Source organism: Carassius carassius, chromosome 3 (assembly GCF_963082965.1).
Source record: "Carassius carassius chromosome 3, fCarCar2.1, whole genome shotgun sequence".
Lineage (NCBI taxonomy): Eukaryota > Metazoa > Chordata > Actinopteri > Cypriniformes > Cyprinidae > Carassius > Carassius carassius.
This window is the reverse complement of record NC_081757.1, coordinates 11,740,786-11,755,540: the sequence shown is the minus strand read 5'-3', so window position 1 is coordinate 11,755,540 and position 14,755 is coordinate 11,740,786. Positions and strand designations below refer to the sequence as shown.

General features: G+C 38.6%; 1 protein-coding gene across 3 annotated transcripts; it reads right to left on the bottom strand.

The window, feature by feature from the left end:
* Window positions 1-322: 322 nt before the first annotated feature.
* On the bottom strand, window positions 323-14,310 carry LOC132119387 (caprin-1-like). Of its 3 annotated transcripts, none has more exons than XM_059529288.1 (19): window positions 14,150-14,310; window positions 13,329-13,460; window positions 10,574-10,636; window positions 10,383-10,469; window positions 9,911-10,149; window positions 9,736-9,818; window positions 8,565-8,711; window positions 8,428-8,477; window positions 6,518-6,598; window positions 6,246-6,425; window positions 6,077-6,167; window positions 5,250-5,302; window positions 5,045-5,155; window positions 4,833-4,961; window positions 3,954-4,107; window positions 3,152-3,352; window positions 2,960-3,069; window positions 2,791-2,851; window positions 323-979 (listed from the first exon to the last, which is right to left on the bottom strand). In XM_059529288.1, exons 2-19 carry the CDS (start codon window positions 13,458-13,460, stop codon window positions 915-917), a joined length of 2,037 nt encoding a protein of 678 aa, XP_059385271.1. In that variant the 5' UTR covers window positions 14,150-14,310; the 3' UTR covers window positions 323-914. The 3 variants fall into 3 exon arrangements, with proteins under 3 accessions (XP_059385271.1, XP_059385279.1, XP_059385285.1); XM_059529296.1 differs by having other exon boundaries at window positions 3,152-3,310; XM_059529302.1 differs by having other exon boundaries at window positions 4,833-4,913.
* Between the last annotated feature and the right edge of the window lie 445 nt (window positions 14,311-14,755).

Genomic DNA, 14,755 nt, shown 5'->3' with positions numbered 1-14,755 from the left:
TCACTACCTGTAATTGCTTACATCCTCTGCCCATATTAATGAAACTGTTATTGTGATATTACTTCTTTTTTTTGCCACAAGTGCTGTCTCCTGAGCGTAACTTGAACAGAACCCAACACTAGCTTCTCAAGTTTCCTGTTATACTATACTTAACCAGTCACAAAAAAAACTGTGCTGCAATAACTGTGCTTTAAGATATTAAATGCACAAGTGTGCTTTAAGAGTTTAAGATATTATATGTACAAAGTCCATCATGGCTTCAAAGAAGATCCACTCTGCTCTTATATCATACCTAATGTGTATGAATAACTTTTAAAGTGTCTTGTCCTTCAAAAATCATTTATTAGTTAGCATTAATTCTAATCAACATTGATTGGAAGAAATACAATGAAGCAGTCATTCAGCCACATACAGTACAATGCATTTCCTGTAAACCATTTGGCTGAGCCAAAAAAAAGAGAGAAAAATCACGTTACAATACAGTAAGTACAAGTAAATTTTTCACATTCACTTTACAGTTCGTTTGGCCAAAAACTAAGTGCCTTTGGTATACGGTGTACTTCACATTAATGATCTAGTGGCTGTTTCCAGCTACTAAGTCGTCATTCCACCAAGCTCAATTAAAATCCAGACACCCATAATCAAAGGCACGTGTTCTGTCTCAAATGTGTAAAGGCTGTGCAATAGCATATGATTGAGAGAAAGCTTTGAGAGCTCTGAGCAATTACAGTACTGGGAGTGCTATCGTCTCATTGATACAGTGTTTTTCCCAAATCCATTGGTTTTGTCCTTACTTGCTAAGATGCGGTCATCTAACTACATGGTCTGGAGTGGCACGGCTCGTGTTTGAGAGTCCAAACGGGTGGAGCAGATAAAAGGGTGGAACAGTGCTGATAATGGCTAAAGGACTGGGTTTAGCTGATCTGTTGGGCAGCCATGGGACCCATTCCTCTGCTGGACCGATACAATCCCCCTCGTCCTGAAAGCCAAATACATCAGAAAATCAATGTGGAGTTAAATAGTCTGGACACATTCCATGATGTTTTAGGGCCAATTACAATGAGCTCTTTCCACACTTTTCAAATGTTATTGTTTTCATAAAACACTCATGAAGTATGTACATTATGTATCTAAAAACCACAAATGTTAAATGCAAACCATCAATCCCTTAACTACAACATCAGATCAGCTTCATATATCATTATAGCATTTAAATACTGTCATAGCTGGTCTGTAGTGAAACATGTAACAGTCTGGCTGTTCTTAACTAGATATTGAAAACAAGTGAAAGTGAAATGACATTATAGAGATCAATTTGGACTGCAAATTAAATTAAACCATTTTAAGCAGCAATTAAAGCTAACGTCAGTAGCAACATAAGTATTCTCAACAGGACTCTTCTGAAATAATCACATGACAGAGTATCAGGTTTATTAAGTTTGTAAGTTGCTTAGGATAAAAGCGTCTGCTAACTGATTAAATGTAAATGTTTATTTTTATAGCTTTCCTTAAATTATGTACAACCAACATAATATATTCTAATGTCCATGTCACACTAGATTATTTAAAAGCATATTCTACCCCAAAATATATATAAATGTATTTTTTGCCATGGCAATTTGCCACAAACCCCCTCACATTATTCCAAACCCATATTTTTTCTTCTGATGACAACAAAAAGAAAATATTTTGCCAGATGTCCTTGCACCTTATTTTTATACAGTAAAAGTGTATGAAACCAGTAAGAATCAAGTGACAGTAAAGCAGTTTATACAAATTTTATAGTAAACGTTGGATTTTTATCATGGTCAAAACTGAATTGTACATACAGCAGTGTCAATATGGTAATAAATACGGGTTTGGCATGACAAAACATTTTTGTTAACTATTTTTTGTCTTGAGAGAAGCAGGAAAAGCAGTGCATTGGCAATGGACTGATTTGGAACAGCATCGTAGATTAATGCTTCGCACCCAATTGAAGGAAACTCGTAATCTAGTTGAAAAGCAGGATATAGTACATGACGCAAGAGGCAGAAAAGCAAACAGCAGAGAAAAACGAACCGATAAGCGGACCAATCACCTGCCTCCCCTTGAGAAGACTACAGGAAACAAAGTCGACCCCCAACACTTTAATAGACAAAGGGTCACAGGACAGGTGAGAGGATTTGAGCATGGAGAGCAAAAAGAAAGCAGCAGCAGACAAGCAGGTAATGCAACACATCTTTATTGAAACATTCTCTCAAGGAGTGACATGAGCATACAAAGGGCAGGACAGCTGAAAAAAAACCTATTTAAATGAAATGGGGTGGAAAAAAAACAACAAAACAACAAAAACAAACAATTAAGGCCTTCAGTACCCTATACACAGGCAAGGACCAAGTATGGGAAGTGGGGGGGTCAGGCCAACAAAATATCAAAAACACTCCTATGGTTTGAAACCAACAGTGGCCGTTATCTTTTTGCATTTTATTTTATAATAAAAATAAATTAATGAAAATCTTTCAAGTTTACAGGAATATTTGTTTTAAACACGAACTGGCTGAAAAATCACAACACTGACAGTTTCAGCTTTCCATTGTGTCTCTGTAAAACACATTAGTATATTAAAACTATCAAAGCAGGCTTACTTGAATCAATAAGCCAAAAAAACAAAAACAAAATCAAAACAAAACCACTGATAGGAGTAAAAATATAGGCTGGGGGAACCATTCTCAATAACTGAATGTTCAAAGTGGCCAAAAAGAAACAAGTCTTCCCAAAGATTTTAGGATCGCATCGCTTGAGCATTACCTCGAGAGCAACCTCGAGGTCCCTGGGTAGCTCCTCGCTTGAAGCTTTGCTGATATCCATCCTGAAAAGAAAAACACACAGGACTTTAAAACGTACTCTATTATGGTAACGCATACATGATTTCTCAAGTCTCCACAAATCTGCATGGTGTTTGTTTTCTTGAAGTTACCCGTTGGTAGGTGTTGGTGGAATAATCTCGCGGAGTGCTGAACTGAGTTTGACCGTATCCGGTGTTTGGAGTGTTGGGGAATGGAGCGCGATACGATCCATCGTATCCACCTAAATGGTAAAAAAAAAAAGTGCGTGAATTCACACTATTTTTATTTTACACTGGATTTCAGACTAGCCTGCCTTGTCTCACCTCTAAATCCATTTGATTGTCCACGGTAGCCGTTCAAAGCCCCTCTGGGATTTCTGGGTCCAGCTCGTGGCATTGCTCTGTTGCTGTAAAAGGACTGTCCTGGTCGCCCAAACCCTGTGCCCTGCCCCGAGGGCTGCTGAGATGCAGACTGGTGTCCCCCTGCAGATGGAATACCTTGGTCTTGATCATGGAAAGGGCCAACTACAAAGAAACAACAATCATTTTTTATGAACCAATTAGTTATAGTGGTTTACACTTTTAAAGGGATACTCCACCCCAAAATGAAAATTTGTCATTAATTTATTTTGGAGAATATAGGCAGTTTACACTCTTCAGTCAGCAACCCCTCAAGGATACATTTGACATATATTTATGCTTTGATTTGTAAGAAAAATGTGCATCCTTTTAAGCTGCCTCTGTACATATTCTCCAAAATGGTGCTACGCTGATATGGAGAGACACAGAGGAGGCAAATTGTTGAATTAAATCATTATTTTTCTTTTCTTCACATACAAAAAGTATTGTCACTTCATAACGTTACGGTTGAACCACTGATGGCAGATGGACTATTCTGACGAAGCTTTTCATACTTTTCTGGACTTTAACAGTGTATTTTATTTGGCAGTCTATGGGACATTCACAAGCCTCCCGGTTTTCATCCAAAATATCTTTTGTGTTCCGAAGAGGAAAAACGTTTTTACAGGTCTGGAACAACATTGGGGTTGTTCCAAAAAAATTTCATTTTGGGTGGTGTATCCCTTTAAAACTTAAAATGGCATGAATGTAGCAGCAACTCTTTTACCTGACTGGAGGGCTTCTTGAGGCATTTCCTGCTGCTCAGCTGGAAGGGCGCCTTGTGCACTGAAGCCTTGACCGTAGCTACCCTGATACTGACTGGAAATCTTTTGAGAGTCCATCTCATTGGTTGGAGGAACTGGAGCATTCATATTGAATACCTAATGGAGGAGAGAAAACATGCAAGCATATCCAAAACTAGCATGTGGCTTGTAGGAAGTTAATCTATATTTGGTCGTATCATGCCATATCAGCCTCTAAGGCTGTTTTCATGGCACAAACATGTTTGAAAAAATATGGTAAATAAATGATTAGACATTTAAAAGGAGATAAAGGATAGACAAATAGATTTTACACTAAGATAAAAATACAAAGATTGTTTTGGTGCACTAGTTGATGCTTTACTAAACATCCTTCAGAAAACATTTTTTGAATGTTCACTGACTGACAGTAATGGCTCATCCACAAATGATATACAATAGGCTTGAACACGATAAACTCAAAAGGTTCACATCCTTTAAAAAAACAAAAACAAAACAAGCCTGTCAAGTGCCATTCACGCAGAATGCGTTTTGGCATGTAAAAAGACTAGATGTGGGGCAGTGGAAAGAAATAAGCCTAATGTCTAAAGTTGTTTTTTCACAGATTTTTTTTAGAACACTGCATCATGTGTGAGACAACTGCAAAAAGCTGCAAGACAGGAGCAGAACAATCAAACGTGTCAGACACTTGTTTACATCGAAAACCAACACGTAATGTAATGCAAAAGTGTGTTCTTTGTGAACGGCCCCTTACACAGCATGAAAAATCACACAAAAGCAGAATGGAGAGACAAACTCTGAGGGGGTGAGTTTGGAGAGGGTGGGGTAGACAGGTTGAGGCCTACCGCTTGCATGGACTGGAATGGAGCTGCGTTAACGTTGATGCCACTGTGAAGGGGTTTGGAGACAGGCTGAAACACCTGGGGCTGAGAGGAAGGGGTGGGGGTCTGTTCAGACGACAGGGGCATGGAGACCTAGGGTGTATATCCTACATCACTCACATATCTAAGCCAAAGTGTACACACATCTGCGTAACCGCTGCGGTGTGCGTCATTACCTGCAGGGGGTCAATGGAGTCTGTCTGTGGTCGGGGTTCAGAGTTATGAGGGGGCTGATAGAGAGGGGGTGTGGAGGAGTAGGTCTCCTTTTGAGCCGAGACCATCGGGACCTGGAAGGCCAAGCAGAGATTTATGAAAGCCATTTCAGTAATGCCGTTTCAGACAGAAACCACTTAAAAGCATGTTTTTGCTAATTGTACGTACTTGCGTGGGTTCAGGCTGCACAGAAAGAACATTGTGTTGGGGTAGTCGAGATTCTGTGTGAGCAAAAAAAAACATTGAAAGCGTAACATTTTAGGATTTTACTGGCAGGAAATGTAATAGTATACATACAGAGAAAAAAAAAACAATAGTTAATCCTAAATTCTAACATGCTGGCCACACACCAGATGATTTTCAATCGATTTTCGATTTTAAAACCATGGGATACCATAGACATGACAGTTTCAATGATTTTTAGCCATGGGTCGTGTTCTTTCTCAGTACTCTGCTTTTGTTGCTGCCAAGTTTCTGCGAACATGTTTGATGTTTATAATTTGAGTTCTCTGACTCGATTGGGAACAGTTAAATAATCGTAATGACACCACACAATAGAGGATTTATTTTGCCTTCAATCGGGCCACACCACCCGATCGTTTGGGAGAGCAAATAGACCTTAAAATATATTTTAAAAAATCTATTGTTCAGGCAGCCTAGCTGAAACAAGAAAACAAGTACTAAAATTGCTTTAAAAAAAGTACCAAAAGCCCAAAAATATCAACAACCTAAACTATGATATAAAAACTAAGGCTATTTCCAAATATTAATAAATGCGGTTACATTTAAAGTGTCCTTGTTGCAGTGTAATTGTACATATAAGTACTGAGTAATATTAATTACATGTACTTACTATAGGGTTAAGGTAAGGTTTAGTGTGTTATGCATAATTAAGTGAAAAAAAAAAAATCAAGTCCTCCTATGCGAGACACCATAAGGCCGAATATATAAGAATTTTTGCTTTTAGAGCAAAATATTAAAACCTGTTTACCAACCTGGTGGACAGACCATCTGCACAGGTTTCATGGGCTGCGCCGACACGATAGCAGGATCTAGAGGCGGTCCCTCAAACTCCAGCATGGAGTCCTGTGTCACATTACATACGAGTTAGAAAAGACCACTGCAACCCTTGAAGTATTATGAATGATAAATTCTGCAGTTTACCTGCATGAAGTTGAAGGTACCCTGCATTTGAGCCATGAGATCTTGGACTGCCTGCTTTCGGACCACGGGATCGCTTGCAGGGGGCGGGAGGACGGCGTTCAGTGTGTGTGGTTCTGAGCTGACCAGAGCCGGGCTCATGGCTGAAGGTGGCTGCTGTGGTTGCTGGAGGGCACTTACTGCCTAAAAAAACCAATGATCACAGTGTAAACACCATTTGACCGAAAGTTGCTAACAATTCTGATGCTTTCTTTGACGAATCAGGTCTACTATACCTGAGAACTTGCGTTCCACTCTGCTCCTTGTTCTTTGTCGCTGCTGTAGATGGTTTCTGGAATTAACTGTCTGTTTACAAACTATAAGAATAAATAAGTGTTGGTCATTAAGAACATATGACTGCAGTTGTGTAGTTTGGAGAATGTTTTCTTGCTTTACACAAAATAAGGATTTACATAAATCATGTATATCTATTTAATGCTATGCCAGCATCTTGGTCTGTTTTCATTGCAAAAACAATTTAAAAAATACAAGTATAGCAAATACAATAAAAACCAGCAAACAAAGAAAGTTATATTACACACTATTTTTTTTAAAGCATGTACATAAAACAGGGCTTTTCACACTGCACGTAACATCGGTTAAAAACTATTTTTAAACCCTAGGTAGAGGAATGTTTCACACTTGTAATTCAAACCCTAGGTAGAGGAATGTTTCACACTTGTAATTCAAAAGCGGGTTAGCACTGCTTTTTACCTATGGTTATGAAACCCAGCTCGCATGCAGGGTTAGCATAGCTTTTGCCAAACTTGTGTAAGAATGTTTCAGCTAGATGCTTGGCTAGCTTTCTCAGCTCTGTCAAAATGAAAGCCCCATTAGCTGTCAAAATAAAAGTTTGATAAATCGGCTAAACTTATGGCAATAAAAAATGCAGAGTAAAAAAAATGAAGCAAGATAACCAGGTGTGCCTCACATCCTGAAAAGTGAAACCAGTGTTGCCAGATTGGAAATGTCCAAGTATCGTACCAGAAGTTCAAAATTATCGTATCTTGAAGAAAAATTATTAAAATTTATTTCTATAGTTATTTATCTATTCTAAACCAACAACATTTTGACACGACCTGCAAATTACCACAATAGATAAGGCGTATTGTTGGACGGGAGCAGTGAGACAAAATACTGTCCCATTATTTTCAGTGTCTGTCTGCGTCGCGGCGCATATTAAAACTATATATTTATATAAAATAAAATATTTTTAACACTTGCTGTGTCGCGTCCAGTGAAGATGGAATTTAGTTGTTGCTGCGTGGTGCAGTTAACTCCACATCTTAGCCGCGGTCATCGGAATCCTGCGTGTTGCCAGATGTTGAAGGTGTTGTTGCTGTCATGGACCGCAACTAGTGCTCGTTGGCTTTAAAGCAGGGCACTCTCCTGCATTCTTAACACACTCTGAGGTGCACACGAACGCATTTAGAGTGTCTGTAATGAGCCGATTTCGTGTATGAGTAAAGAAGCTCTGACTGCAACTAACCTCATTTAAACTTTCATAGAATTCTGAAATTATCGTACATTACGGGATTTTTTTCATTATTGATCGTACAGAGGTAAAAATTATCGTACAAATACGATAATTATCATACATCTGGCAACACTGAGAGAAACTTTGAACTCTTTGATCACACCCTGGTGGCTGGATGCAGTACAGGTCAAACCCCACCCTCTCCATGTAAATGAATGGGACTTGAGACAAAATAAATTATGCTTCCAATACATTTTTCCAAAAAATGGTTTTGCTAATTTAAAGGTAGTTATCATCATGCTGAAATATGTTACATTGTTCATTATTGTGATAAGTTTGATTTTAGCTAGTAATTTGATGCTATAAAAACACTGTGGGTCATTATGATTGACTGGGTCTGCGGGAGTTTGGGTGATACTGTGGCTTCACCTCACGACTCTACTGCACAGACTCGGGCTCCAAATGACACAATTTACTCAAGATGGTAGCAGCCATATTGAGATGATTTGACTTCACTTTTCTATAGCGGAAGGAATAGGAGACCCGTAGTCTGTCTTTTTTACGGTCTATAAAGATAACCCAGGATTCCTTTACTTGGTGTATAGAACGACTCGGAATTAACGTTTATAAGTGTGAAAAGCCCTAAAGTGTGGTAATATAAATTCACACCTCTGTTGCTTCAACCTCAATAGTTTCTGTGTATTCTTGAGTGGTTCCCTCTGTGAAAAGACAAGAACAGTGATGTGAGCAGTCAGCTGTGCGAGGAAGCATTTCTTTGCTCTGAAATTTGATGGCTTTGTTTTTACCTGGCTCAGCAGGGCGTTCCTCGCTCTCGGATGACTCTGCTGCTGCGGCTCCCGTTTCCTCTTCACACACTCCATTCTCATATGTTTGAACACGATCAAAGTACCCACTTAGCAGCATCTTGTCCAAGCTTTCCTTAAGGGCTTTGTCTGTTCAAGACACAAAAAAAAACAGGTTAACATAAGGGGTCAAAGTTTAGCAAGCCCCAGTTAGTCTGTTGGCAGATGTTAACCACATCATCTGGACTCAAAATGCATTTTTCTTCACTGCAGGTCACTTCAATTTACAAAAACTGCAACAATATCAGCAAACAAGGTCTCATTGGCTGAGTACGCAAAATTTGATACTATCATGATTCCCACCCTCTCTGTAGGACTACGCAGGCAGGCCCTGTCCATCATTAAAACCTCCAGCAGAGAGGCTTTGTGCAGACCACTGGCTCCCTGCCCAGCTGCTGACGTGGGTCACAAGTCAGCACGAAGCATTGCTGCCCCTCATGGGGCTGAGACAGAGCACAGTTTTCAAAAGCCATGGCATGTGCCACTATTCATAGAGAGGCCAAGCAAGGGATGGACCAACTGGTATTCAGACTCACTGGAGAGCGAATTTGCTTTGATCATACAGTTAGCATTGCTCAAAACCATTCTGACAAATGTAAATGCAGTTAAAAAAAATTAATCTGATAAAAAAAAAAAAGTCGAAAAGCAGTGACTCAAACAAAACAAAAGAATCCTAAAAAACAGGTTCTTTTTAACTTTCATGAAACTACCTCAAACTCACTCTTGCGTTACCAAGAATCAGAGTCACTCAAGCTATGAATAGTTCAGGAGGAAAAGTTCACAACCGACTCAATTTTTAAACACTTTTGGATTTTGTTCAAAATAAAGCAGAGACATTTAATGTCATTTAAAGTCCCACAAGCCTAAAATGTACATCACTCAATTGAAATGTTAATAATGTACATGACTGGAGTAAAAAAAAAAAAAAAAAAAGTAGTTCTGTTTAATAATATTGGTATTCTTATTGGTAACAAAAAAATTAAAATCATTTTATTTTATTTATAAATTTGTATATGTATATATAAACCATTACGGTTTAAAAAGTAAATATTTCAGTTCCAATTGTAAGGCTTAATTGACTGTAAAGTCTGGGGGGAAAAAAAACATTCCTTACATGTGGTTCCAGCCACGGCTTTATCCCTTCCTTCCAAAAGCTCCCACAAATGCATGGATGCTTCCTCAAACTGCTCGGCCAACCTGGAATAAAAAAAGCATTTTGATAAAGATATTGAAACATACTAAATCTCCAAACTCAAATTAACTGAACAGGATAAATGAACGGTCCTCACCTTACACTAGAGTCCCGCTCAGGCCCAATTAGCTTATAGAACTCGTCCAGGCCCGATAGCTCTGACTCAGTGAGTACGGGGGCGTCCCCACTGGACTGAGTCAGGTCCTGCCTCACACCTTCCTCCCCCAACTGCTCCAGCAGGTATTGCACCTCCAGCACTGCTTTCAGTCGCTTGCGCTCCACTTCCTCCCTCTTCAGCTGCTCCCGTCGTGCCACCTTTTTCACCGTTTTCTGGATCTACAAGCAAGCAATCAAAACATTCAATATAAACTTAGCAAAACAAACAGAGGCAAGGTGCTGTCCAACAGCATTATCGCTTTGAGAGGAAAGAAATACTGCATTGCATTAACAGTTTTAGACTAGATAGTAGGAGTAAAAGTGAATATAAATGCTGAGATGAAACTAAGGCTGGGCGCCAAGTACAAAACAGGGTCATGTTAGGTAAACTTCAATCACAAACGCACACATACCTCCACATTTAAAGCCAGGAAGTTTTTCTGCAACTCACGGGCAAAGTCCAAGTTGTGTGCCACCTCTGGAGCTTTAGATAAAGCCTCCTACACATATGAAACAAAGAAGCATATGTATTTAATAAATAAAGGAACAGAGCTGTATATGTGAGCACAAAGGACTAGAACTGAATAGAGTATAGTGCACATACCAGCTGATCCTGGTTGAGACGTTCTCCTTTGTTCTTCCTCGTCTGGTAGTCATCCAGCTTGCTCTTAACAGAGAGTTTGCTTATGTTAACGGTGAGGAGTGCCATGCAGATTAAAATGTAAATTACAGATAATTCATCAGATGCAAGCATCTTTATGTCAAGCTGACACAAATTATACCACTGAGCAGTCCATTTTCTGGCTGAGACTCATAGCAAACTAAAACACAGTCATATACATTTTTTTTTTGGAAGCATTCATTAAACTACACTAAAATAAAATAATATAAACTCAATGCTTTAATAATAGAGTCTTAAAGTACAAAAAAAATAAAAATAATCCATGTCCTAATTTTAATTGTATTACTGTCATGTATAACGTGACATCATCTACAAAGTATTAGGAAGAAAAATGATGATAAATATCCAAGTGAAATAGGATATTTAAAGGGTTAGTTCACCCAGATAGCAAAATTATGTAATTAATAACTTACCCTCATGTTGTTCCAAACCTGTAAGACCTCCGTTTTTCTTTGGCACACAGTTTAAGATATTTTAGATTTAGTCCGAGAGCTCTCAGTCCCTCCATTGAAGCTGTGTGTACGGTATACTGTCCATGTCCAGAAAGGTAAGAAAAACAATCAAAGTAGTCCATGTGACATCAGAGGGTCAGTTAGAATTTTTTGAAGCATTGAGAATACATTTTGGTCCAAAAATAGCAAAAACAACGACTTTATTCAGCATTGTCTTCTCTTCCGTGTCTGTTGTGTGAGAGAGTTCAAAACAAAGCAGTCTGGATCTCCGGTTCGCGAACAAATCATTCAGTTCACCAAATCGAACTGAATCGTTTTAAATGGTTCGCATCTCTAATATGCATTAATCCACAAATGACTTAAGCTGTTAACTTTTTTAATGTGGCTGACAATCCCTCGGAGTTCAAACAAACCAGTATCCCGGAGTAATGCATGCACTCAAACAGTACACTGACTGAACTGCTGTGAAGAGAGAACTGAAGATGAACACCGAGCAGAGCCAGATAACGAACAACAGACTGACTCGTTCTCGAGTCAAGAACCGTTTCTGTCAGATGCGTCCGATTCGAGAACCGAGGAGCTGATGATACTGCGCATGTGTGATTCAGTGTGAAGCAGACTGACACACAGAGCGTTTGAACCGAACTGATTCTTTTGGTGATTGATTCTGAGCTAGTGTTATGAGCGCGGGTAAACCGAAGGCTTGAATCAAGGGCAATCATCGCAAATGACGCCATTACATCGAGGGCAAAAGAACCGGTGAACCGTTTTCTTCAACCGGTTTATTGAATCGAACTGTCCGAAAGAACTGCAGGTGATCCGAAAACCGATGCAACTGGTTCTTGACTCCTGAACGAGTCAGTCTGTTGTTCGTTATCTGGCTCGGCTCGGTGTTCATCTTCAGTTCTCTCTTCACAGCAGTTCAGTCAGTGTACTGTTTGAGTACATGAATTACTCCGGGATATTGGTTTATTTGAACTCAGAGGGATTGTCAGCCACATTAAAAAAGTTAACAGCTTAAGTAATTTGTGGATTAATGCGTATTAGAGATGCGAACCGTTTAAAATTATTCAGTTCAATTTGGTGAACTGAATGATTCGTTCGCGAACCGGATATCCAGACTGCTTTGTTTTGAACTCTCTCACACAACAGACACGGAAGAGAAGACAATGATGAATAAAGTCGTTGTTTTTGCTATTTTTGGACCAAAATGTATTTTCGATGCTTCAAAAAATTCTAACCGACCCTCTGATGTCACATGGACTACTTTATACTTTGATGATGTTTTTCTTACCTTTCTGGACATGGACAGTATACCGTACACACAGCTTCAATGGAGGGACTGAGAGCTCTCGGACTAAATCTAAAATATCTTAAACTGTGTGCCAAAGATAAACAGAGGTCTTACAGGTTTGGGTAAGTTATTATTTACATAATTTTGCTATCTGGGTGAACTAACCCTTTAATGATAAGGGGAAAAATGGATGAGATGGGACTTGATCCATCGTGGCCATTTCATGCTATAAATGGAGCCAGCTACTTTAGTTGATTGTGGTGATCAACTGACCTACAATAACCACTTTTATAAAACAAATTATATTTAAGAAACTCAATATACATTAAATCAATCCTTATTTGCGGTTATCACCAAAAAAATTCATTGATTTTATGCTAATCTGCATTACATTAATGGTAGGGCTGCAGGATAAATCTTAATTGTCAATTATTAAAAGTATAATTGTGATTATTAATTACAATTATCACAATTTACATTGAATGATGTTTATACCATTGTTTGATGCAACTGTATGCCATATTTTTATATGATAATAAGCTGAAAACACTAACTGAAAATTTTGTGCTCTTCTGTAGTATTAAGCCTCAAATGTTATACTAAAACTAAAATAATTGGAAAAACCCTTAAGATAACACGTACAAAGAAAAAAAATGCATCTTAAGCACGCAATAACATGAGCACTATGAATGATTTATTTCCACTTTGAACGATTACGTAATTGTGGCACCCATAATTGTAATCGCCATTAGAAATTCCCTATTACTGGATCAAGGACTGGCAAGATTTTCAGTGAAGCATTGGTGAGATATAAAAACAAAACTTTTCTTCAGAATTACATGTATTATTAAACTGTGCACAATATTCCCAAGACTGGTGTATTAAGTAAGTAAATAGGGTCAAGATTGATTTCACATTAGCAGTGACTTACCTTTTTCTTTTCCATGTTGCGGACCTTCTTGTCAATTACACCAAGTACTTGCTTGAGGGCTTCAGATGGCGCAGCGGCCAAATCTGGACTGGAGGAGTGAACAGCATTGTCGCCAGTGGTCACTGATGGCATCTGTAAAGATAAAGCCAAAGAATACTTATTTTGCTCCGATGACAAAAACAATAACAAAAAATAATAATTGCCTACATAATGCATGGAAATCAATAATATTTAACCTAAGGTATTTTCAATGATACACTATATACATTGGTCAGAAACAGTCAGGTTTAGTTTTTCTAAAACTAGTCAAAACCTAAACTTACTTTATGGTCCAGTGAGCAAACAAAGGTCTATCAGTTATTTCAAATGAAGACTCAGAAACCCCCATCTGTCTGGGATGAACCTCAATTTTCCCAAACCGTCAATTCATATATACTTGAATTACCACTCATCCACAATAGATCAGAAAGAGAACGACATTTCTGCAGCACATTTAGTGTAACTCGGCGTAATCTAAAAAAGCTTTTAGGTCTAACTAGCTGACTCGAATATTTCTTCTTGGCCGGATGGTCAGACTGCTGACCAGCAGCACATCCCTTGAGCTCTATTAGCGGCACAACAGAAGAAATGAGCCACCAGCCATCACATAACACACAGACGTAAACATATAAACACAAAAGCGCTGTTAGAGAATCATACTTCAATCGCGTGCTATTAGATTCCCCAAGTTAGCGGACTGTGAGCGTTAGCCGCTAGCTTCAGCCCGTCGTCGCTTTCATGGATGCAGAACACTGGTCACTCTTTTGATGGTAACGTCTTACCTTTACTTTCAAAGCTTTGAAAGATATATTTGTATGATACAGCTGGATTTCAGTGTTTTGGATGATATTTTCTGTAAGTACAACAGACGCTCCCCGGCAACTCCAGCAGCGTCGCGAGTTTCGTCTTAACAATGCAGAGGCGCTGAAGGACCCTTATAGGCGTCTGTGTTTGTGCCTGAACTCATCTCCAAAAGCAGGTACCATTTAGAAACAGATTTATAACCAAGTTGACTTAAAATATTATATATATGTAAATATATAATATATATGGTGGAGTGTCTATTTAAAAATGTATGAACCCCAATAAATATCTGACAACGTAGCCTATATATAGTCTATATAAATTTATATAATAAATTTATACAAATATTTCACCTCAAAAGTTTGGCCTTGCTGCAAAACGATGTGTTATTTGGTTTCCTCCGCTAGAGGCCAGACATAGACTGAAGCTGTGCAGTGATTCATGCAAAAGCTCTGTGAACGTTTCTCATTAATGGTTACAAGCTTCTATGACGAATAACCAATTTGGTGTTTAAGTCATAGTTAAACACTTTCCACCAAGGCAATATCCTTCACATAGACACTAATATCAAATATATATCATTA